Source organism: Taudactylus pleione, unplaced genomic scaffold (assembly GCF_031769625.1).
Source record: "Taudactylus pleione unplaced genomic scaffold, aTauple2 ptg000225l, whole genome shotgun sequence".
NCBI classification, from domain to species: Eukaryota; Metazoa; Chordata; class Amphibia; order Anura; family Myobatrachidae; genus Taudactylus; species Taudactylus pleione.
Window position 1 is genome coordinate 12392670 of NW_028284627.1, and position 26795 is coordinate 12419464.

The window sequence follows — 26795 nt, forward strand, 5'->3', positions numbered from 1 at the left end:
AAAATATTACTTAATTATTTTCAGAGACCAATGTGATGCATACTCGCCAACTCTACCTGAATGTCAGGGAGACTCACTGAAATAGTAGCAATCTCCCTGACTCCCTGAAGACTCTAAAACCTTACCACCATTATGTTGCTGTTATATACTTGGGGGGGGGAATCAGAGTTATATACATTCAAATGCATCCGTGCGACTTCCCTGCACTGGTTATGAGGCACAATGTTTCTTATGGCTACATTAATTTTCGAATAAGGTCTCTAATGGCAGGGCCAAAACTAGGATATCTTTCACCCGGTGCAAGGTAGCAGTTTTGCGCCCCCTCCCTTCCCGTACCAGGATTTTGTCCTTGCTCCTCCATAAGGCAGTGCACTAGTCAAACGTCCCTGGTATAGTGACTTACATTATTCCACACACAATAATGCCCATTACACATTATGCCACACACTGTAATGCCTATTACCAAAGTGCCACTTACATATTTGCTCAACACCATTGTATGCCCCACAGTAAGGCTTCTAATTACTTTAAAATTACCTGCTCATTGCCAGGGGGATTCATGCTTGTTGCCAGGGGGATTCATGCTCGTTGCCAGGGGGATTTCATGCTCATTGCCAGGGGGTTTCACGGGAGAAGATGCAGCTTTCGGCATCTTCTCCCGGCACTTGCGCAAGGCCTAACAGACACTAGAGGTCCATTAAGGACCTCTAGCATCTGTCTCCTCCTTGGCGGCGGCCATTTTTGGATGGCCGTTTTCTGACTTTCCAGCCCCCAAGCCACCGTGAGTCATCCCTTTTTCACCCCCTGCATTCCGGCACCCGGTGCACGTGCACCTCTAGCCCCCCCTAGTTGTGGCCCTGCTAATGGCGCTTACTGTACATGAAACTACATGTGAGTATAATACAATCCATGAACAAGCCCTGAAAAGTTTCAGTTTGTTTTCGTCAACAAGTTGATCTTACCGAGCAACAATGGTATAAATATATCTATTTTATATCATACCTCTCAGACAGAGCAATACACGTTTACTGTAACGCTGTGCACATCTCCATTAAATGCTTTTTCAAAAGTAGGCAAGTATGATGTAATGAAATATTCACTTTAAAGGTAATTATGATTATCACGGTGTGTCCATGGGTAAATGTCCTTTTGGAGCACATACTCCTGAAACACTCCTCCATTAACTTTCATGAAAAAATAAAACCTCATAAAGTCCTGCAAGTGTTGGTTTCATTTTCCACACTCCTTTGTGTCACTAGAGGGAGAAAAACACCTGCAGAATTTTTTTATTTAAAAAAAAAAAAAAAGGAACTAAACATCCTGTACATACGTTTAAAGAAATGTTATGCTGGGTACACACTTGGGATATATTGGGTGTTCAATTGAACGGTCGATATATCACGTGTGCGTCAGCCAGTGTGTACAAACGATATGTCTGTGAACTACGTTGTTCACAGGTATATCGTGTTGGCTGTGCAGCACAGCCAATGCCCAATATATCTGCAGATATATTGGTGCATCATGCTGTGTGTATGGGTGGTCGGCTGTGCAGCACAGCCAATGCCCAATATATCTGCAGATATATTGGTGCATCATGCTGTGTGTATGGGTGGTCGGCTGACCACTTGCTGCAGAGGCTGCCGGTGACTGACAGCTCAACTGGGTGGGCACATGTAAATGCCCGCCCAGTTGTGATGTCAGTCACGACACACTGGGCCGATGTTTGGTAAGTGTGCATGCACTTACCAATCGTTAGATAGGACGGCCGATCAGCCGGACGGCCAATCCATCGTCCTAGTGTGTACCCAGCTTTAGTGTTCTTTAAGTCAGACATTGTGGCAGTGAGACTAATCCTCAACATATTATAGTCTATAAGAAATTGAACAATACCTTATAAATATTAAATCAGGCATCTGAAACGCTAGAGATGTATAAATATACTGACATTTATATTTCAAGGTTTAATGTGTCAATGATTTATAATTTTCTGTCCCTGGTAAAAAAATAAACAAATAACCTGGCCTTATCTCTATTAAAAAATATGTGAAATTATATTATTACATGTAGTTAACTGGGCTTGTGTTTATGTGAGAGCCTTTGAACGCTAACTTCCTTTTATTTCTTGAAAACATACATGTTGTAGCTGCAAAAAGAGACACTTTTGTTTCTTTTACGTTTTGTTTTCACGGGACAGTGGGATCACAAAAGTATAATCATCCACCCAGTGCTGGAACGGCCATGGGTGCAAGGATTGTGGCCGCTATGGGGATTGAAGGTGAGGAGAGCATGCTAGTGCCTACCACCAAGGCCCCAAACCCCCTTCCCCCATGGCACCCCAATCTGCTTTGACAAGTGCAGAGTGAAATCATCAACTAGGTGGCACATGCGCTGCACTGTGCAGATTAAAAGAGTTCTCTCTCTGCCCTTCTCAGAACAGATCGGGTGCCTGGAAGGTTACAGTGGCATTTCAGGGCCCTTATCTACATTTGTTATGGTGCCTGGAAACAGGGAGATTTATCTGGAACTAGGGGACATGGCATCACTCCATTGTGAATACCAGGGCTTGGCTACACATACTTCAGGGAATGGCTTTGTGGCGTAGCCCCTGGTCTGGCCAGGGCTGGGTGCTTAGTACTTGCTCCTCCTCCCTCTCTGCACCGCTGTCAGTTCTGTTCTAGAATTCACCCATATGTAACGAATATGGCTCCTCAGGGGCTGATTGCCTGTTGCTCCTGCCTATACTGATGCACCATTAGTTATGCACAGTAGCCAGGGCAGGTTCAACTTTAGCCAAAGGTCGTATTACAATCAAGGTTCAGGGTGGAGAATAACCAATGTCTCCATAGTTTGGTACAGTAAAACCTACATTCTTCTTACATGTAACTTAAGATTTCACCACTATGACACATAAAAGCTTTTTCTAAACTGTGTACAGTTTATACCATGTCCCTTAGTCACAAAATACTTTGCTGACAATATATTTTTTTATTAACTCCTGTTTTAGTGGTTGGCTGGCACTTTGCAGAGTGAGCGACACTCCGGCTGGATAGAGGGAGGTCTCTCTGGGGAGAGTCTGTAAGAGAGGCTAGATTACTGCGATATAGACGTATCATTGATAGCTTTGAAGATCGGAGATCTGTAGCGTTTATTCTGGCAGATATGACCATAATGGTTTGCAAAATGTCTATCTGGAAATTCAACTATTTTATGGCTGGAAATGTAGAGAATAATATTCCGTGAGTACAATCAGATGCAGAGGAGGTGATGCTATCATGTGCAACAAATTCAGCTTGATGGGGGAAAAAAACAGATTAAAGAGGAAAGGACCTCTCATTAGTCATAACAGGGCTTATGTCATATCTATGACGGGCTGCGGTTTATGAGGCCTAGATTATATGCAATGTACAATTGCAGTTTACACAATCTTGTCTGCGGCACAGGTCAGTACAATGAAGCGAGCCATTATTGCATAATGGTAATATTCTATGACAGATGTGAGAGTGATTGCCATTCAGCCCACTACCAGTGTTTCCTTAGAACTCATCCTATTTCCACTACAATCTGCTCTGCGATTATGTATTCTATAGTACACTGTACTGTGCCACTGTATACTGCTCTGTGATAAATACCCTACATCACCTTAATGGAGGCTAAATATGTATATTAATACAATAACGGAAGAGATCTAAATTCTAATTTTGCAACAGGGCTCTAAATATCTTTTAATACCAATTGTTGAAAATTGCATTAAAATGTACGAATGGAGTGGTATATAAATCTAACTTTATTTTTTTATTAACAGTTATGTACAAAGTGTAGGTATATTCTATTGCACTTTACAATTGTTACATTGGTTTTCCATTTGCTTTTTGTAAAATCAAAGGGCCTGATTCAGAGCCGGACGCTCTGACCAGAGCGCTCGCTCTGAATCAGGGCCCTCCTCCATGAAAATGGAGCGGCCTCCTGGCCGCTCGTATAGCTGTGGGTGACCACCCACAGCATATGCGAGCGACCAAAAAGATGGTCGCGATGGTCTTGACCATCGCGACCATCGGACTTGCGACGGAGACCCTGCGGTAGGGTCTCCCTGCCGCAAGCCCTGGAGTGATTTTGGCTCTATCAGAGCCAAAATCACTCCCACTGACATCACTAGTGATGTCAGTGGGGCCGGCTTCAGACGGTAGACGTTCCCATGGGAACGCCTCCGTCTGGCAGGCACTCCCATGGGAACGCCTCCGTCTGGCAGGCACGCACCCGGCACGCCCACCAAAGGGGGCGTGCTGTCAATCAACATCGACAGCACGCCCCCTTTGGTGCGAGACCCGGAGCGATGGAAAGCCCGTCGCTCCACGGGTCTTGCGCATGCGCACGACGGAGCTCCCTCCATCGTGCGCATGCGCAGTGGGGAACATCGACCCACTTGCGAGCGTACTGCCGCTCGCGACTGGGTCTGAATGACCCCCAAAGTCTTATTTTCAAATTTAATGTCAATTAAGAGCAGCAATAAGACATAATAGGTATGTTTTGAAGTCTAGTAAACACTAATACCTTGACTATCTATAAGAATGACATTAAGGGCATATGTATCAAAGCTTGATGTGAGATAAAATTGTGAAATATATATCACCAACCAATCAGCTCCAAACTATAATTTCTTAAACACAGCCTGCAAAATGTAAGTTAGAAGCTGATTGGTTGGTGATATATATCTCACAATTTTATCTCACATCAAGCTTTGATTCATCCTTAGACAGCAACATCAACACAAAGAAAGCAGATATATATCTAATATAGAAAAAAAGAAGTTCTACAGTACTCATTTTAAAGACAACCTGTCAGGTGTGAGTAAAATAATTGTTGCGCATTAGGTATGTTTAAAAATAAAATAAAATCAGAGTTATCCTATGACCCCGTCTCCTTAGAGACAGTGTTACAAATAATCTTGTTTAGCGTCCGACCTAGGGTGCACTGTCTTTCTGCGCTCTCCCCAGACTATTTTTTTTATACATATATAATGCACACAAGGCACTTTTTAAAAAATGATTATATTCTAATCTATCTAGTAAATTAGTTTATTAACAGTAAAACAATTCCCCTAATGTTCAGAGATAATCCCCTCAACACCATTGGCATATCTCCGGAAGGCAACAGAAGTGTCCGTCTCTGCCTCTAGGTGCCAGATAACGGTGAGACACCAGCAGGGGCAGAGAGGGTGGGTGGCACCTCCATAACAAAAAGACCTGCAGCCTAGGGCATCCGTTCTTAGTGTCTGATTCAGCAAGGATCGCAATTGCAAAGCTGCAGGCAGGCATATACTGTAGTGTGTAGTGCACGCAGGCAGCTTTGCAATGCGATCCTCATAGGCAAACGCAGGGGAGGTTTCCGTCTTCCTGGAAACCCCCCTCCCCAACCCACACCATGACCACAATAGAAATAGTAACATAATAGAATTTTACTAGTGCTGCATGTTCTTCTCAGTATCACAAATGAAATAATTAGCACCACCTGTGGATCTCTTAACATGTATCAGCCAGTAACAAATAACCTGTGCCCCAGCTAGGAGATCTGGAAAACATTCACTGTTAGGGATGTGCTGCTATAGAGCCCAATATGTACATATATGTCCAGGGCAGTGCTAGGTTATTCTGAGGCTCCCCCAGACTTCCGCACTTGCTCTAATACTCTGGAATGGTGCCCTCATCTAAAATAAAAACATTCATCTCAGGCAGGATGGCCCTACTGCCGCATATAATGGCTTACTGTGATCACTGGTTCTCTATATGCTGGAATTATGACACTAATACACTTTGTATGACACATATTAAAGCTGGTTAAGTGCTAATTCTACCCTCCTTATGGAATGGACACACTCACTCTAAAATCAAGCATTTGGAACCCCCCCTCTAGAAATCCTGCTTTTGCCACTGATCCTTGCAATACTGCAAATGCAGCAGGAGGTGTATGACACCCCCTGCTGCATTTGTGATTCCAGCACTGCGACGGAGGTTGCAGTGCTGGGATCACCATAGCGACCATCGATGGTCGCTATGGCGGACAGCTTACTCAAGCTGGTCAGCTTGCGAGCCCAGCAGACTACGTACATCCACGCAATCTCTGTGCTGGCCACTCCCGGGAAAACGGAACGACCCCGACCCCAAACTGCCCCTTAAATGCCTCTGCCTGTCAATCAGACAGAGGCATTCAAGGGCTAGCGTACGTGTTAGCAGGACCCGTTCTGCACATCTCGCAGAATGGCTCCTGCGCATGCACAGATTCCTGATAATCGGGAATCTACGTTCAGCAGTGCACTTGCGTGCTGTGCTGAATTAGCCCCTTTGGGGTATATTTACTAAAGTGAGAGTTTTTAGAATTGGAGATGTTGTCCATAGCAACCAATCAGATTCTAGCTATTATGTTCTAGAAGGTGCTAGATAAATGATAAGTAGAATCTGATTGGTTACTATGGGCAACATTTCCACTTCTAAAAACTCTCACTTTAGTAAATATACCCCTTAGTCTTACAATATTTTGGTGTCAGAAAACATTATAATGTATATGCATGCTGTATAATCAGACAGAGATTTATGTTATATAGAGCAGGATCATCTTCATCATTAAATATAACTTTTCATTTTGCAGAATTTGCTCGTTTAAAAGCACAGTAGCAGGGGGTGGCTAATGCCCCCGCTACTCCTTATGCACCATTAACTTTCGCAATGAACTTGACTTGTGAGCCTGTCTGACACCGTAATTCCATGATTTCCTATCCTGTAGCAAACATCAGGGAAAAAATTAAGACAGATACGCGTGCCAGTCTGTAGTGGATTGAGGCCCAGACGTGCTACAGGTTCATGTTTTCACCATGCTCTGATGTCTGAATTGAAAGGAAAATTGCATGCGTCTTGTCGGCAGTCTGACTTGGCTCTTGGATCAGGGGGTGTAAGCTCCGATGAGAAGCCATGACAGGAATGTCAGTGCATTCACTCCCTGTCTGCTCTAGGTGCATTGTTCTTTAACAACAAATGTTTAATAAGATGCTTGCTGGGGAAGTGAGCTTAACATAGCGATCAAATGCCACTCGCTTGGAAAAGAGATACCAATTATTACCACAATCCTCTTGTAAATCATTCCGATCTAGCAGGAGCTCTAAGCACACTGAGGATGTTCCACTGTCAGCCAACCTGAGCGGATGGCTCTGCTGACAATATCTCTGGTGTGTAGCCTTTATAACAGGTAGCGTGCCTGCTGAAACATCATGAAGTGACTTATTCATGTTAATTTGGTACATGGAGTTGCTGAATAGAACAGAACGTATAAATTTAATTTACATACAACGGGAGCTAGTCTGGTAATCAGGATGTATAGCCAAGGTCAAAATATTGTCGGAAAAGTAGTTCAGAAAGTGCTAATGTGATTGACGTGGACTTTTGTGCTGGGCTTAGGGCAGATTGGGTCCAATTGTATTCTCTGAAATGTTTTTGTTTTTTTCATTTAAAGGGGTCTATTAAATTTTGGGGACTATTTTGGCCGCAATAATTAAGTATCCAACTCACCACAAGCTGTGGCGGTGGATGCCTAACTACCAGTGCAATTCAGCATTGTTCCGGTGGGGGAACAGCTCATCCAAAAATCAGCTGTCTCCGCAATCCCTAACACTGCTATTACGGCAGCAGTGAAACATATCACTGCCGGGTCTGCCCAGTGCCTATGCGGTAGCAGTGAAACATATCACTGCCGGGTCTGCCCAGTGCCTAGGCGGTAGCAGTGAAACATATCACTGCCGGGTCTGCCCAGTGCCTACGCGGTAGCAGTGAAACATATCACTGCCGGGTCTGCCCAGTGCCTAGGCGGTAGCAGTGAAACATATCACTGCCGGGTCTGCCCTGTGCCTACGCGGTAGCAGTGAAACATATCACTGCGGGGTCTGCCCAGTGCCTACGCGGTAGCAGTGAAACATATCACTGTCGGGTCTGCCCAGTGCCTACGCGGTAGCAGTGAAGCATATCACTGCCGGGTCTGCCCAGTGCCTATGCGGTAGCAGTGAAACATATCACTGTCGGGTCTGCCCAGTTCCTATGCGGTAGCAGTGAAACATATCACTGTCGGGTCTGCCCAGTGCCTATGCGGTAGCAGTGAAACATATCACCCTATGCGGTAGCAGTGAAACATATCACTGCCGGGTCTTCCCAGTGCCTATGCGTGAGCTGAGATCACACATGCGTATGACGACCAGAGGGATCTGATCGGATCCCTCTTCGCAATCTGGACTATCTTCCCATAGGTAGGAGTGTGACTCTGGGAACCACCACCATCGGACCCTAATAATTAATGGGCCAGTTACTAAAAACATGCAGAAACTGGCATTTCCACATGTGTAATGGGCCTATTATTAATGAATAGGCTGTTCAAGAGCATAGTGCAACATGTACAAGATAATTGTGGGGCCTCTTCACTAGACCCTCTTGCCATTACCTTCGATTCATAGCCATTGCCAGGACCGGTGCTAGGCTTCCCTGTACCCAGCGCCGTCCTGTGCTGCACAGCCACGACCCTTCCTTCCTCTTGAGCACTCGCCGCTTATCCAATAACGCCAGGGGGAGGGGGAGTTTTTGGCTTTTCCACTGCAGCCAGCCGATGGCGAGCTCAGGCAGAGAGCAGGGCCGGGCCCCGGGCGACGGCCCTGCTAGCCCGTGCCTAGTGCCGCCTCTGGCTGTTGCTGCCTGTCCTTTGCAGAAGGCTGAAGGACTGGAGAATGGTGGTCTCCAACCACAGCCTATTTGTTCATCAGTATCGTTTAGAAGGCATCACAAAACCCTGCGGCGACGGCTGGTCGGAATAACAAATAGTAAAACAAAAATCATACAGAGAAGCAGAACAAGCATATAGGCTGACGGAGAAGGTGCAGACACAAGGCAGATGGCAGAGAGGGTTATGCGCACGAGAGCTTGCATTCAATGAGATGTATGTTGTAAACGAGGCTTCTGATTGGGCAGGTTTAGCGGTTCTGTAATAATAACATAACAGTTACATTACTTTAAATAGTAGCAGAATCAGCTGTATCTCTGGTTTCTGGATAATTATGTTTATTCTTATACACAAGATGCATGAAAATATTGTATATAATACACAAAATGTATACTGTCAAAGTTAATCTGGATAATCATATGTTAGACAAAATCAGATAATATAAGAAGTACCACAATAAATCTGCACTGTGGCAAATAATAGGTTCTGGGTTAAACGGGAGTGTGAAGTGTGATAATCATATTTTATTACATTAGTGTTATTATTACAGAATAAAAGAGCCCCAAACAGGATGAAGTAATCAAGTCCCAGCTCTGTCACATCCTCTGGGGCTCATTCATATACACTGAGAAAATGGCCACTGTAATGATGCATTTTTACCTCGTCTTGCATGAGCTTTTCATACATTTATTATACAGTTTCATGCCTTTATCAATACAACATGAGACATAGGTTGTGCTTCATACTATGTTTAATGAGTTTTTCTGGAATTAGTTAGCAACTGAAAAGCGCATTAACTGCAGATAGGTGGGAACAAGCCCTAACACTTGCAAATCACCTAGAACAACAATTTCCCATAGACAAACTCAGTGTTAATCATTGTCATTATTCCCAGAATTCCAGGATAACATCAATATTACTGTCTAAATAATATAGGAGATAATGTACTCTCTTATGTAAATTATAAGGATATAAGTCACAAAGTAGTTTCATGACCATAAAACACAAGGTGTCTAATAGCCATCATAATTTACAGTAGGGTGGATGCTACTCCTTATCCCTATTATATATATATATATATATATATATATATATATAATTGTACTATTTATTTAATTTGTTGTAGCATAAATAAAGTTGGTATTGTTACTATTTATGGTTAGATTACATTACTGTATGTTAGAGTTAACAACCCTCAAACCTAAAAATTAGATTTCACAGCACTGCAACCTTAAATAATTTTGAAGTTAATGGTCTACGTCAGTGGTTCTCAATCATTGCCCACCAGGGACGTGCAGTCCGGGATGGCAGGGGAGGCAGAGCCTGTCATACTCCTGAGAATTGATATAAAATGATTAGAATAATACAAAGATGCTATTTTTAACTTGTAAACTTCTTCTTTGTTTCTTGTGATAAATTTTATAGTTAACACTGACCAGCTTTGTGGAGCTCCCTGGTACTGCAGGGAGACGAGAGATGAGGCAGCAACAGCTCAGCCTCGCTTCTGTATAGTCAGACACTGCTTGCAGAGCTGGGGGTGGGCCACAATATGGGCAGTAAGCTGCACAGAAAGAGAGCTAACAGAGGCATGCCTCTGAGTATGGGGAGCGTGCCTTGAGCACTGATAGACATCTCGGATGTGTCATGTGACCAGGAAGTGCACTACAGTGTTTAGAGATCAGAGCTCAGCAGCAAGAGAAGACAAATTGATGCAGGTAGGAGAATCAATATGGACACTGAAGCTTAGTGTAGTGAGGGGAGAGTTACAATGAGTAGGGAGTGAGACAGGCTCCCAGCACTCAGACCCATCTCTATGTGTGCTTCCCCAGCCATTGACCTCACAGCATGTCACTGTTGTCCACCTGGGTAACCCCTGGCAGCCCATTTGGTTTATTTGCACCAACAAAATTTGCAAAGCAATATATTGGTAATTAATTTTATTTCTATTAAATGTTGAGGTGCCACTATATATAAATGTGCTATAAACAAAATTAAAACAAAATTGACACAAGAATAGAATGAATAGGTTATATATATTTCTCACATATTACAATTCATGGCAAATAAAAAAAAAATTGACAACTAAACTGTTGTCCACTTCTGCTTTCATTTACATGGATTCAGATAATTACATATTTTGTCATCCTGATCTAACTTTGATGCATGGGGCTAAAGGTCCCCAACACTGCTTTCCTTATGTGTCTAATGATCACCTGGATGTCTCGGTCCATCCCACCATTACAGAAAATGTTTAAGGCACAGCAAGTACCCCCGGGGGTACTATTACCCTAAGTTAGGAGCCTCTAGCTGGACTGTAACTAGGGGTGTGCGACCTGTGGGAGCAGCACCGTCGCTACCCCATGGCACCTACATGTGGCTTGCAGGGTGTCTAGAATGGCACCCTGCAGCCAGTAGCACTACCATAGAGCTGCTTGGGCAGCGCTCTACTTGCTAGATTTAGAGGCCCCGCCCCCAAAGGTTTGATGTCATGATGTTACGGGAATAGGAGGTGGGACCGGCACAGGGGGTGCACTGCTGCCCTGTTACGGCGCTGACCACTAGCCTATGTTATAGAAAACTGCAAAGTATTTTTGATATCCAGCCTATTACAGATGACCCATTTTCCCCGTCCAGGTTAATAATTGGGATTAAACATTTTTTTTTTTACCTACACAAAGGGATCTGGTTCCTTTGATGATCGTGCCCATTTCTTCTGACTTACTGTATATGTGACAAGCTTTGATTTATAGTGACAATTGTTCTTTTTTTTTTTTCTCGTACCAGTTACTGATCATTCTGTTGGAGGTTAAAGTTCAGGGTATTGTATTTGTGGGCACTGGCATTAAATCTGCCTTTGATTGTAACAATAACTATTTATTTTGGAAACCACGATAATGCTACAGAACATGTTTTTTTATTGTGTAGCGGGTAAATTAGATGTTTTTTTTATTACATGTTGGTGAGCTGTGGCTGAGGAATTCTTTCCTGTACTTTTCAAAATGTTAGTCTGGCAGGCCCATATTTGTGAGAAGTCATTGTTTTATTTTATTTTTTTAATTCATGTAGTGTACGATCAATATTTATTTACATATTGCAAACATTAAAGCATTGGTTCAATTATGTATAATTCCCATATATTTACTTTATGTGCAAATTATGTAGTGAATTTTGGAACTATGAGTTAGTATAGTAGGGTAATAAAAAATAGTCTTATATAATAAAATACTAAAAAAAAAAAAAAGTTAAAGTCTCTTGACATTAAAAAAGATCTCAATAGCAGAGTGCTGTTTGTGCATCCCCAGTGGGTATAACAGGCTATGCCATATTCCATCACACCTTTTAACATGACCCCCCTCCACCCAGCGGCGTAACTAGGTATTTGAAGGCCCCATAGCAAAAGATTGTAAGGGCCCCTATGAGCCACCCAATGGTGAAAAATGTATATGACTCATGTAACTGGGACAAGGAAGATGGCCCCTCCCTCAGCTCTGGGCCCCATAGCAGCTGCACGCCCATGACGCCACCAGTAAAGTACTTCCAACCTAATTTATGATTGCAATCACCTGTTTTGAAGTAATTAATTGTGACTAAAATCATAACGTAACCACTTGCCTGGCACGGGCGCATGGGATGCAACCACAGGAAGGTGGTCCACATGCAGTGGCATCCCTACCTCTGGTGACACCTGATGCGGGTAGGGGCGGGCAGGTTTCGCCGTGCGCTGGCAAAAAGGGGCATGACCTTTAGGGTAGGGGGCATTGCCTAGCCGCCCGAACCCCCTTTTTTCTCACGCAATGCTACACTTTGGTGTCACCCCTTGGCGGATGACACCAGGGTGCGGTCCGCACCCCCCTTGTGATGCCACTGTCCACATGCGACCACAGGCTATCTTCCTCCCCTGACATTTTTGTGACTCTAAAGAGAAGAAGTCATAGCCTCTTTAGTGATGTGCTGGGCTGTGACATTGGTTGTCTGTGACCAGTGATATCACGTGTCTTTTGTGGGCCCCCAGAATGCCTTGCAATCTGCATTCTGGAGGCAGAGTTCCCTCTCTGAGAACCGGATCGTAGATCGCTGCAGTGGACTCACAGTGGACTGAAGTGTGATCGTCATCCCCTCCGAGTGCTACTTCCTGCCCAGAGGGCACTGATCGGTCCCCACTCAGCTGCATGTCACAGGTTCCACTGCTCTATGCTTAAGATGATATATGAGAAGGAAAGTGAATGAAAATGCTATAAATGGGGGGTGATAAAAACCAAGGTCTTTTAGACACGCCCACAGGGAGGCGTTAGACCCCCACTTGGCATATTTTTTGCAAATATATTATTGTTAACTTTTAAATAGCTATTATTTACCTAATTAATACATATTCTAAATAGTTGCCAATCAAGTGGTTAATGTGCCCAGTCATTATTCATAAAATATTAATTTTCACCTACTTTTGTAAAATGTAACTGTTGGCCCTGTTCATCAAACAAGTAACACAGGAGATTTCGCTGAAATCTCCTACTTACCTGTCATCCCCAAAGTGGGTCATGGTCCCCATACACTAGTATGGGGAACGCCTTATTTTCCAATTCATCAAACATTATTTTCAGAGTTTGATTGCGAGAACGCGTCCGTTCTCAATGTCTTGCTCCTTTCTATGGGAAGGAGTCCTGGGTTGCATGGAGTGATACATTTGGATCCCTCCGCCCCTGTTCAGCTCCCTCCCAAGTTCACACATGCTGACTAATGTTGGCCATACATTAGTACGACCAGCATATTGAGATTCATCATACGATTTCCCTTGAACTCCCCGGCAGCTCCTTGGCAGTCCCGGTCGCACGATTGACACGCGATGTACATACGATCTCACGATATGATCGATCTGCAGTTTAGGAGGGAAGGTCATTGAAAGAAAACACACTTCTTCAAAATGTAACTAAAATGACGCCGGTCGGATGCACGATGCATCGCATGCACAAATACACGGCACAAATTGCATACGATTACGATAGATAATATGGGCTGCACATCTTATCATATGATAAGTTTTAAGAGCGACGAGATCACGCATCGGATCGTATCCTACCTAAATACTACACGATTTTGACACAATTCATCGTACGACGCGTCTAAAATCGGGCAATCGGCCCGAAATCGTGCTAGTGTATGGCCAGCATTACACTACAGAGTCAGATCTTGGAGTTATCTTCCTTTCACTGCCACAGGTGATAGGGAACAGAGAGGGGACAGCTGATTTTCAGAGTGTATTAGTATCAACCGCTTATTGAATAATCTCCTAAATATGAAATTCAGGAGCAGAGAATTTTAAACCTGGTGGAAGGGTCATGTTAGATAGTCTGCTCCACTCTCCTCCTACCCATGTCTGCTTGACAAAAACCCAGCTAGTGTTGAAGCTCTTTTGGGGAGGGGCACAGACAACTGCTCAGTTTGTTTACACAGGTTGAATTTAGCTATCAAAGCTGTTCACTCAAGAGACTATGCGGCCCACTATGGCGTAACCAAGAGTGGAAGGGGCGTGGCCACACCCGGTTGTGAATACCGAGGGGCGGGCCCTGCGTAAATGCTCTGAAGTTGAAGGGGCGTGATCGCCATCTTGGTACCGTGTCGTCTCCCGGGAGCTCCGCTCTCAGGCAGCCGAGTGGTGAGGGGAGAGTAGATACAGACACATGTGAGAGGCATCGCGGCCGGAACCCGCACACGCAGAGCGCCAGTTTGGCTTTTACCTACAATTCTCGGTTTGGGTCGGTGTTATCTCCTTGGTAGGAATAGCTTCCTATAATGCCCTATAGTGGCGTTACTTTATTTGGGGACCAGAAGGAAATATATAGGGTGGATCGAATGCCACCATGGCATAACCATTCTGCTACTGCTTGTTACTTATTTTGCCTGTCCCTGTTCATATTTGGTGGAATTATCTACCCCTAACTTCAATTTTATCCTAATATCCAGAACTGCAGTTACTTATATTCTCTCTTCTTCCAGGCCATCATATATGAGGGACAAGACAAGAACCCTGAAATGTGCCGCGTTCTCCTCACACATGAGATCATGTGCAGGTAAGTGTACTTGTCACCTACTGTCAGGGGTAACCAGATTGGGGACTGAACCAATATTGAGAGCCTATCTGATGTCATCAGTGAACCTGTATCCTAGTGAATGTTCAAGCTTCATGTAAGTCAGCCTTCAACATAATATAGTTACTGTTTAATGTGGACATTGTCTTCAGTTTAATCAACTGCTAATTTTAGCTATTATTAAGTTAAATGCATTTGCAGCCAGTACTGGGCCTGATTCAGCAAGGATCGCCGTTGCTTATACGCACGCAATCGGCTGATTAATTAGCACTGTGCATGCATACGCATTCCCAGTGCGCGTGCGCGAACCAGACGCTGCGATCAGTACTGCGATCGCAGAGGTTACGCAGACCCATGGCAGAGTGATTGACAGGAAGTGCCGTTTGTGGGTGGTGATGGGGGGTGGTTGGGCGAACGTAGACATGCCAGTGTGTTGGGACGGCGTTGCATGGGCGTGCATAAATTAGACACTGTGATATCAGACGCAGCCTGAGGTCTCATAGCGTGCGCTGAAGTAAGCAATTTGTGAGTGAGGTCTGACCTGCCTTAACTGTGCGTATGGGTCCGATGTTACTTGATGTTACCAGTTATTTCGCTATGTTGGCTAAGTATATGGATGTGAGTAAGGGGAAGTGGGCATCCTTATGTCAGGCTGTGATCGCAATGCGAATGCAAACATTTACATATTACCGCTTATATTGGCAACTGCGTTGCGTCCATATAAGCAGAATAGTGATCCTTGCTAAATCAGGCCCACTGTCTGTAATCTCTGCTGAAAATGGCTTCGGGAATACACATATGGCCTATATCTGCTACATTCCTGACTCCTGAGCCACTGCAGTGTGCTAATATTCTGCTTCTACTTTTTCCACTTATTTTCCAATTGCATAGACTGACTTGACTAAAGGCCCCCATACATCAGAGATCGATTGCAGTAATCGTGCAATTTGCAATCGATTGTGTATAAAAATCTTTCCCTTTTTCAATCGATTGCAGATTGCAGAATTGCCACAATCGATTGAAAAAGGGAAAGATTATTATACGCAATCGATTGCAAATTGCACGATTGCTGCAATCAGTCTCTGATGTATGGGGGCCTTAACTTATTGCTTAAATAAAATTAATTGATCTTCGTTATTAAATTCAGCTGAGGTTACTGCAATATTGGAAAATAAGTGGGAGAAGCAGTAGGTTTATATTGTGTTACTACGGTAAGAAGTTAGCTGGTGTGCTACCAGTACATGTTACAGTGATTTATTTCCCAGTGTTCACGTATGTGACTATGGTATGTTTTAAAGTGGGGTAAAAATGTAGTACAAGGCATTACTGGTGGCCATTTATCTTCTCACCATAACTTTTGATATCATATTCCCATTTGTGTGAGGCACTTTCCATTTTATGATCTAATCTAATATTATCACATAAGCAACTGAGCATATATAACACAGCTACTGTCAAATGCACACTTGAACATACAGTGAAGCAAGTCTGGTTTTATTCATAATGTCATGGCTTGCTTCCTCTTTGTATATATTCATTATATAAACTTCACATAATAATGCCCTTTTACTTATGAAGTGTTTTACACTGGTGTTTAAAAATATTAAATAGACATTTGCTTAGATATCTGTGCATTAAAATCAGACATAGGGCCTGATTCAGACCCACTCGCGAGCGGCTGTCCGCTCGCAAGTGGGTCGATGTTCTGGACTGAGCATGCGCACGACGGAGGGAGCTCCGTCGTGCGCATGCGCCAGACGCGACGAGCGAAGGAAAGTCCTTCGCTCGTTGTGTCTGATCAAAGGGGGCGTGCTGTCGATGTTGATTGACAGCACGCCCCCTTTGGCAGGCGTGCCGGGGGCGTGCCTCCCTGACGGGGGCGTTCCCATGGGAACGCCTCCCATCAGAAGCCGGCCCACTGACATCACTAGTGATGTCAGTGGGAGTGATTTTGGCTCTGATAGAGCCAAAATCACTCCGGAGCTTGCGGTTGAAAACCTCAACAGCAGGCTCCGGCTCGCAGTTTCGATGGTCGCGATGGTCAAGACCATCGCGGCCATCAAACTGCACGCTCGTATAGCCTGTGGGTGGTGACCCACAGCTATACGAGCGTCCAGGAGGACGCTCCATTTTCATGGAGGCCGGCCCTCATTCAGAGCGTGCGCTCTGCTCAGAGCGTACGGCTCTGAATGAGGGCCATACTCTGTTATTATAATCTTTATTTTCTCACAAACACGGGGACAGGGCCTATCATATTGTTTTTTAAATAAAGTTTTATAACCTGTAAAAAAAAGAAAAGAAAAAAAAAAAAGGTAAGGAGCAGCCGATAAAGCTAGCCACACATATAGCGACACATCGGAACGACAGATCGGGTAAAAAATTCCCAAATCGTGAGTCCCCACTCACGATCACGATGTGATACGCGCCCCCGCAGGTCACACATCGCATCTTCAGATCTGCCGTGCTGTAGGGCAGATCTGACGATCTAGACTCAAATGCACTGTGAAAAAGTCTGGCTGCAGGAGATCGGATGAAGTTTGGACGAAGATTGAACAGCATATCGTGTGCAAAGTTGCCGGGAGAGTTTCAAGGGAAATCGGACACATCGTCGGAAAGTGAGTATAGTCGGTATGTGTGTGGGCACAGAGAGAGAGAGAGAGAGAGAGAGAGAGAGAGAGAGAGAAAGAGAGAGAGAGAGAGAGATAGAGAGAGAGAGAGAGAGAGAGAAACACAAAACAATGCATTTCTGGAAGAAATAGGAAGAATGTGATATATGTATTTTTGTTTTATACACTGTGGCGTAAGTGAAAGTTGTCTAAGTAAAAATGGGGCTCTGTAAATCAGGACTGATTTATAGAAAAATAATCTGTCATGTCACGGTATCACTATACCAAATCAAACTTTTTTTTTTACACGTTTTTTATATCCGCAGTGTGTAAACTGATGCTCGAAGTGGCCTGTTCCTGCACAGTTTTGTCCCTGACCAATCACACCCATCTATAATTAGGTAACATCGCCAGGATCCTGTACATTAGCACAGCCCAGGCTCACACATTGCAGTACACATTGCACACAGCAGCAGTATATATGGACAGGAGCGACAGTGATTGACAGGCACTTAACACCCACTCCTGATCACACTCTCATACACCCACATACCTCCTCTCTCCTACTGGTGTGGTTAGCAGTGTTTATCATCTTGTTGGGTTACTTTGCTGATAGTATGGATTTTTCCCTTTATAAATACAACAGAGAAGAAGAAGAAAAAAAAAATCACAGCTCACAGCAGGGGAATCATGAAGTAGTTGAAGGCAAATTATGCTATTTGTACAGTATACTTTAGACAGAAAAGCCATATTTAAAATGTCAGGCAGCTAATACCAGAGATTACCATTTTCCCCGCTGCATACAGACTGGTAAAAGATGCTGTTTATTTGCTTGGCGGACGGGCATTAAACAAAGCTCCCGCTGCTGTGCGGCTAACATTATTTATTTAACCTTTTCAGTGCTGGAAATTGCCACTCAGCAGCATAAATGATTTAGGCTGATGGAATAACTACATTTCTTTCAGGCCAGACCATTCCTATCTATGTGATACCACATTGATGTATGTAAAGTGTAAAATAAGGGCTTGTAAAGATTAGATCTTTCTTTCAGCTATGGTGGTAACCACGGTTCTACAGCAGAAAAAAAGGAAGAAAATGCAGGTGCACACTCTAAGCACTAAGAATTCTGATGATCAAAATATTTATCATAAACTCCAACAATTAACATGTTTATTTTTTTAAGTAAGGCTCTTAGTACATGTTTGGCCAAAGATGATTGCCCACCTACCATATCACGGTGAACCTCATAAGGAGGGTCCCTAACATCCCTAATAATGACACATTAAATACATTTATATAGGACTTACCTTTAAATGAGTTAGCTATTTAAATGTGTGTACTGCAATGTAAAGGACCCATGCCAATTAAAATCACATGGGGCAGGTAGGAAGAGTGCCAGCACAAGAGAAGGGGTCTCATCTTCAAATGTACCTTAAATACACCCATACACAGGAAAAAAGGGGTCTGGGCTGCACATCCTAATCTTAAACATGATAAGAGGTGCTACCATGCTGAGACCTGTAGTTCTACAGCAGAAAACAGGAATTAAATGCAGGTGCACACTCTAAGCCAGGGATTTTCAACCTTTTTCAAGTCGAGGCACACTACGCAAATTGTTAAGATTGCCAAGGCACACCATCCGGCGATGCGGCGTGCGCGACCTATGAAAGAACAAACATCCACAGGAACAAAACACACTACATTGGCCCCTGCAGGAACAAAACACACTACATTGGCCCCTGCAGGAACAAAACACTACATTGGCCCCCGCAGGAACAAAACACACTACATTGGCACCCGCAGGAACAAAACAGTACATTGGCCCCCGCAGGAACAAAACACACTACATTGGTCCCCGCAGGAACAAAACACACTACATTGGTCCCCGCAGGAACAAAACACACTACATTGGCCCCTGCAAGAACAAACCACACTACATTGGCCCCAGAGGTATAAAACAAATCATATTTACTGGCCCCACAGGAAAAAAAAAAACCCCATCACATTGGCACCCACATCAAAAAACCCACACTGCTCTCCACAAAGAAAAAACACATTGGCCCCCACAGAGAAAAAAAAACATTGCTCTCCACAGAAAGGAAAAAAAAAAGCATATTGGCTTACCCCACAGGGCTGGCTGGCTGCGAGCAGGATGGGCTGGCTGGGTCACTGGCGCAGGGCAGGTGGGAAGAGCTAGCTTTGTCAGCCCGGGCCACACTATCGACGGTCAGGCAGCACACTTCACAACCGCTCGCGGGACACTAGTGTGCCGCGGCACAGCGGTTGAAAACCGCTGCTCTAAGCACTAAGAATTTTGATGATCACAATATTTATAACAAACTCCAACAACATGTTTTTTCTTTAATTAAGGCTCTTAAGCTGCGTATCCACTACGCGATGTTACTGAGCGATTGCACGATTACGACATCGTAATCGTGCAATAATGCAGTAATCGTGTACAAATAGGGCACTAGTATGTCGGAGATGACCAGCGATGCGCACTCCCACTGGTCGTTTCCGATATCAAATATCTACTGAACATGCTTGTCAATCTGCCGATAACTACAGACTGCCCATGTTCAGAGATGATTGATGTGCCTACACTGAACGATCAGACGTTCAGGCACTGCAGGGGGAAGGGGAACGACAGTAAGATTATGATGTCGTAATCGTACTGTCGTGCCGGTATCTGCTAGTGGATACTCGGTATTAGTACATGTTTGGCCAAAGATGTTTGCCCACCTACCACATCACGGTGAACCTCAAAAGATGGGTTCCTAACATCCCTAATACTGACACATTAAATACGTTTATCTAGGACTTAACCAAGGTTCACCAAGCTGTTTAGCCTGTGTTCCCCTCATCCTTTATTTGTAGCATCCCAGCTAATTTACTAATTACATTTGAATGGTGTTACTTTAAAACTATCACCAATTTATTTTTGAAATATTTAAGTTTGCTGACAAATATAAAGTAATACATTATTCATGTAAAATAATATAAAATAAAATAAATGGTAGCAAAACTGATTCATAGATTTTAAGTAGATTTGAATGAGAATGGACAAATTATTACCAGTTATTTATATAGTGCACATATTACCACACTTTACACATATTTGGTTATTCACATCTGTCCCTGCCCAGTGGAGTTTATAGTCTATATTGCCTATCACATACAGGGCGGGATGTACTAAGCATCGCATCTGCGAAGCTGTACATTCCACCACTTCTCAGGCACATACCTGTGATAATAATACTGGTATGTACCTAGAAAATTACCAAGGACAGCTCTCCTGATAAGAGCTGTCCTTTGCGATAGAGGAACTAATGGGTTTATGAACCAGAAGTCCCTCTGACGTCCTTCTGCGCATGTGCGTGCAGAAGTACGCGTGCTCTGCAGGGGTGCTGGGTGGGATCCCTCTCGGGGAATTGTGGAAAGAAGCCCATAGGCTTCTACTGGGTAACTCCATCCAAAGATGGTGTTACCCTCTGGTTCCAGTCGGGAGCTCGGTACATAAGAAAATGAAGCCACATCTCTGAAAACAGGGCTTTTCAGAGTTTTGACTACATTTCACGCTTTAGTACATCCAGCCCACACTCTAGAGTTATTTTTTGTTGGGAGCACCTGGAGGAAACCCAAGCAAGCTCCACACAGTTAAGGCTGTGTTGTGAATTGAACCCAAGACCTCAGTGCTGTGACACAGTAAAGCTAACCATTACACCAAGGATATTGAACATGCGGCCATCCAGCTGTTGTGAAACTGCACATCCCGGCATGCCCTGCCACGGTTTTGTTATTTAGGCATTCTAACACTGTGGCAGTGCATGCTCGGATGTGTAGTTCCACAGCAGCTGGAGGGCCACATGTTGAATTCTAGATTCTAGGTATTATCTTCCAGAAGGTGCTAGATAAATGATGAGTAGAATCTGATTGGTTGCTATGGACAACACCTCCAATCTAAAAAGCCGCACTTTAGTAAATATACCCCCTGGGGTGCACGTCTGGCATATAAATGATCATGACTTCACTGTACACAATTGGGGTATTATAATAGGTGTACACATTTGATCTATTAATTATTTATTTAACTTAATTATGTCAATTCATGGCGGCAGTGCCGATAAATTATTACAACTATGATGTCCTTTTGTATAAAAGCCAGTATGTATTTAAATGACAACACAATGCAAAAAATATAATAGAACACTACCTCATTAGTTCTTAATTGGTCAAGTTGACAGCATCCTTCTCAATTATAGTAAAATTGGATTTAGCTATGGGTCAGATATCCAACTCCGAAGAAAGTGAATTGTATAAGCCTGATCTCAGAGGATGCTGGGAAATGCTGATTTTGCACAAGAGATACAAATGGAGCTTTGGTTATAAGCATAAAATTAGAGTCTGCTCACTATTAATCAGCCAAGCTAATTGCTATGCACGACCATTTGCCATATGGAGTGAGAGACAGCCTGCTTCCCCTAAGATGAAATTCCGTCTAACCAGACATGAAATAGTGAAAGGCCGCTGTTTGGAAATAGCTTGTTTTAGAGATTTAATCCCTAAACAACTTTCTGCAGGGCTTTCTGTCAAGACTAACAGCGCAATAAAGCTTTGCATTTATGTGACAAAGGGAGCAAATTTATGGGGCTCCAAAACAATACTATGGGTTGTGCCTAGAATTCAGATGTGAAGCGGGTTCAGGGCTTCATATGATTGGCTAGTTAAGAACAAGGAGTATCTACGAGTTCAGGTAGATATTTGTTCTATGAGGACTAAGCATAATTCAGCTATGAAGTATAACCCTCTTAAGTATCTTTAAGTTCCTGTCATTAAAAAAAAATCTCCTTTGCTTTTTGGCATAATAATTTGGAGACTAACTGAAATCAATTCTATAAAATCAGGTTTGAGTCATTATTTAGATAATTAGGTATGTATAGATCAATGTTAAGATATCCTTTTTGCAGATGAACGAATATGACACTGCACATATCATTTCCAAGTCTGTATTTTGAAATGCATTCATCTTTAGACACGTGCAACCTAAGTGTTGAGATGCATTTGGAGCAATGATGTGACAATCATTACCAAATCTTGCCACCAGTTTATGTAGTGTGTACAATGTATGTGTGTCATGTGTAGTGTGGTAGCCCCTGACCGACTTTCAAGTACAAGATACATACAAATGCACTTAAAGACCCAGTACAGTCACTTATTTGAATTTATTGTATGTTAAAAGCAGTGTATTACAGGGCTAAGCAGTATAAATTAAAAAGCTCAAATGCTATATTTTAACTAAGTGAGGCCAACACGCTCTGATCCACCTGTTACAGTAGTTTTCCTTGCTAGGAGAGAGGTGCTCCTTTGTCAAGCAGAGGGTGAGTGACAGGCTTGCCTAGCTGCTCTTTGGAGGTGTGGCAGGCCCAATGGTGTCACAGAGGTTTAACTTGATATAAATGTAACTTATTCACTTTTTTTTCAGTTCACATTAGGACAGTGGGGGAGGTAGTACAATATTAAGCTTCATTTTTTCCATTAGAGCTGCAGAGAAATGTCATGGTAACAATGTATTTATTATCTATGTTTCATCTAGAAAATTAGCAATTCGGGGGGGGGGGGGGGGTAGTATTTTTAAAGTCTACATATGAATCTATGTAATTTTCTCCTTTTATATTCACGAAGGCAGATCCTCTGTTTAAAGTTAAAATAAAATCTTGGGCCAAAAAGACAAGTCTTTATTTTTAGTCTGTTAATACAAGTCACTGACATTTCTTCAATTCCCATATTGCCGATGTCCAATAGCCAGCTGCCGTTCATGGAAGATTCTCAGTGTAATTATATGAACCTCTTCATCTTCATTCATTGAAAAAACAAACACCCTGCAATTTGTGGCAGCGTTCATCAAGTTTGCAGCCTCTGAACTTTGCAGGGAGGTGGGAAACATTGACCGGTTGCCTCGAAATGCCAGGCGCCAGCCCCTGTTACTACACAGAGGGTACTATTTTTCTCCTTTCCTGGATAAACACCCCTGTGATTGCCATACAAGCACGTGGCCATCTAGAGAGTCAGTGTGTACCACCACATATGGTTCAGCCTTGTAGAAAATGGCCACATTCTGTGAGAGACCAGGGACAGGCATAGAGATGACTTTGTTGGACTCTGTGGCATTTACCAAGCTCGACTGCTTGGCAGGAGTGAGAAGCAGGATTTGTGCCGGCCTTTGCCGTAACAGAGCGAGACTTGCAGCAGAATCCTATATTGCATTTATTTAAACTATTATTTATTATATGTCAAAACCTTTCCACTTTTCAAGTCAGCAGGACAAATTACTTTCCTAAATTACTGCTCTATTAAGGCACACTGTGTATATAGTTTTATTTCACTGTAAAGATTAATGAAATATGCAATTGTCTTGGCCTTTCCCAGTGGCGTAAGGCAGTCTTTTTAGGCTGAATTACCATGTTCTATATAAACTATTTAAAAGATGAATGGACAAGGGATTGTGCTATGCAAAACTCATAAATCTATAATTCCTATTTTTGTCATTATTTTAGTGACGCTTTTGTAAGAGATATTCTTTATTTTAAAGATTTATGGTATTTTACTGATTGTGCTTCTTGATTAATTTAACATTTTACTGATCACTTGTAAAGATATTTTTAATTTTCATCAGTTTTTGGTTAATGTAACTGGGACTAATCGCCTCATTGGTCTAGTGTGATTATGTGGAAATGGATCTGTTGCACCTTTTCCAATATGGCAGTATTTTAATGAAATAGTTAAAGTAGATGACATTTGCTATAACCCCCAGCAACCAATCAGATATTAGCTTCCATTAGTCTGACTATACTAGACTGCTAAAAGCTGATATATGATTGGCTGATAAGGGTTCCAGCACAGCATTGCACTAGTTTGCATCCTGGTAATATACATAAGCACCGCATCCTGGTAATATACATAAGCACCATAATGAGGTAAGCCTGTCAGCGATTTATACAGAATAAAAAAAATCCTGTAACACTTAACAGCCAATAAGACTTTTCTTTTTATTTTCTTAAATTATAACTATACCAAGTAAAAAAAAAAATCAGTTTTGCAATGAGAATTTTAAATTACACATGATCCCAGAAGACCACTTACCTAAATTCTCACGTCCACATAATCTGGCATGCCCCTCCCCCATATGAAGTGCTCGCCCAGTGCTGCAACTAGTGTGCTCTGAGCACAAGCATACATTGGGGTACCTGCCAGATCGCATGAACAACAGACTTAAGTAATCTTCTGGGATCAAGTTTAACTTAATAATGGAACATTCAGTATTAGGGGAATAAAACGTTACTGGGTTTATGTATCAAACAGTGAAAAGCGTGGAGAAGTGAGCCAGTGGAGTAGTTGTCCATAGCAACCAATCAACTTCTACCTATTATTTTATAGTACTTCATAAATGCTACTTCAAAGTTGATTGGTTGCTAGGGGCAACTTCTCCACTGGTCCACTTCTCCACACTTTTCACTACTTGATACATAAACCCCTAAATGTACTAGAAAAATAACTCTTTTAGAATTTGATTGGTTGCTTCATGCACCAATTTTCTGAAATATCCCACCAAACATTAGATGTCACAGGCTCTAAATTACCTAATGACACAGCAAAACCCTGTTATACAAAAGGAAAACTATAATTGTTGCATTTAATAATGTAATCCAAATATATAGAGAGGAATTAACCTTTATTAAAAAACAACAACAAAAAACAGGATGTTACAGATAAATGAATTTTTTTTTTTTTTTTTAGAAAAGACATAAACTGTGTTTTAGAGGACGGTTGGCTCATTTACCTGGGCCGTTCTAAGACGTAATAAGCCAGCAGCTGTGCTGGGGGAGGTTACTGTTAGTAATTAGCCCCCATGCGGCCCTAACGTGTTTTCTTCCACTGTTTGCAGGTAGTCAGAATTCAGTTAATGTTGCAGCAATTTGAACCTGCTGTCTCAATGAGGCTGACTTTGCAGCATACCCATAGTACTAAAACCCCCTCCTGTTTTTTTCTTGCTCCACAGTCGCTGTTGTGATAAGAAGAGCTGCGGGAACCGAAACGAGACTCCCTCCGATCCGGTGATTATTGACAGGTTGGGACTGCCTTTATTTCTTCCCATTTCTAAACCTCATTACAGTGTAACATCTGCCCCATGCCGCTTCTCTGAGCGGGCATTGTCCTCATGAAGGCAGCAGTGACGTTTAGGCACATTTTATTGCAGTGGCATTAGAAGGGAAAGCGCTCAACCATGCAACCCCTTACCTGCCCTTTATAACATCTGTTCTATAATTTAGCACACTGCTTAATTGCTGCTCAAACTTAATAAAGGTTACTTAACCAATTGCTGGAAAGTTCTGTAACCCATAGCAACCAATCAGTCATTTTCTTTCATTAGTCTGACTTGCGGTAGACTGGACAAAAGTTGGTATACGTTGCTGCACATGCTATAACATAAGCTTTAAAGTGCAGACAATAAATCTTCTTTTGTTATATTAAGATTAGACTTCACAATGGTAGTTATCCATACAGAGTATGCATAACAAATATCACATTATATGTTTGGTAATTAGTGAGTTAAGAAAAGTGGGAATCGTATCTGTATTATTACTATACCTACAATGTATTCTTGTGGGTGCACATTTATAATGGCACTGCTGCTTTCTCTATGATTATTATTATTATTTGTCTTGTATGGTTGATGATCTGTTGAACTCTGGCCTCAAAATTTTCTCCCATCACAAGACACTGAGGACTCCACTGCTTGCGCACAGGTGCATGGAAGCCTGTTTTTATAAAGTCACTGGTGCCTAAGCAGGGACAGAATTAAAAATAATTTTCATTAGTAAAGTTACATTTGCTGTGAAATATAAATCCCACATGGCTGATTAACTATTATATAACTAAGATAGTGATAATAACTGAGATAGTGAAGCAGTTTGGCCCGGAGTTCTTGTTATCCTTGTTTAGAGTTGGTTTTGGGACATGCAGTTTGTGTATAGTGCTGACTCTTTAAACAAGATGATATTGTTGTTTCATAGGATATTGATAATATCATGAAATCTTCCATTCATTTAAAGCAATGTATCTCCAAGTATCTACAGCATGTCATGTTTTAAAGATTTACCTATGTGGAAACATGATATAGTACTGAACAAGTAAAATGGATCTAGTCACCTCTATGACTAATGGTGCGTACACATGGTACGATCAGTCAGCGATAACGATATCGCTGACTGATCATCACGACCATCCTGGTGTGCTGGATGATTGTTATCGTTCATCCAGCACACCACCAATCCACCGACGGGCCAGGTTGGCCTGCATGCAC

The 26795-nt window shown here is 42.7% G+C and overlaps 1 protein-coding gene across 3 annotated transcripts in view; it reads left to right on the forward strand.

Moving 5' to 3' along the window:
• EBF1 (EBF transcription factor 1) overlaps positions 1-26795 on the forward strand; it is a 363744-nt gene that overhangs the window by 15872 nt on the left and 321077 nt on the right. For all 3 annotated transcript variants that reach the window (XM_088478940.1, XM_088478942.1, XM_088478941.1), the window contains exons 5-6: positions 14737-14810; positions 25491-25559. In XM_088478940.1, the coding sequence (XP_088335066.1) occupies positions 14737-14810; positions 25491-25559 (143 nt within the window). The remainder of the gene's footprint in view (positions 1-14736; positions 14811-25490; positions 25560-26795) is intronic.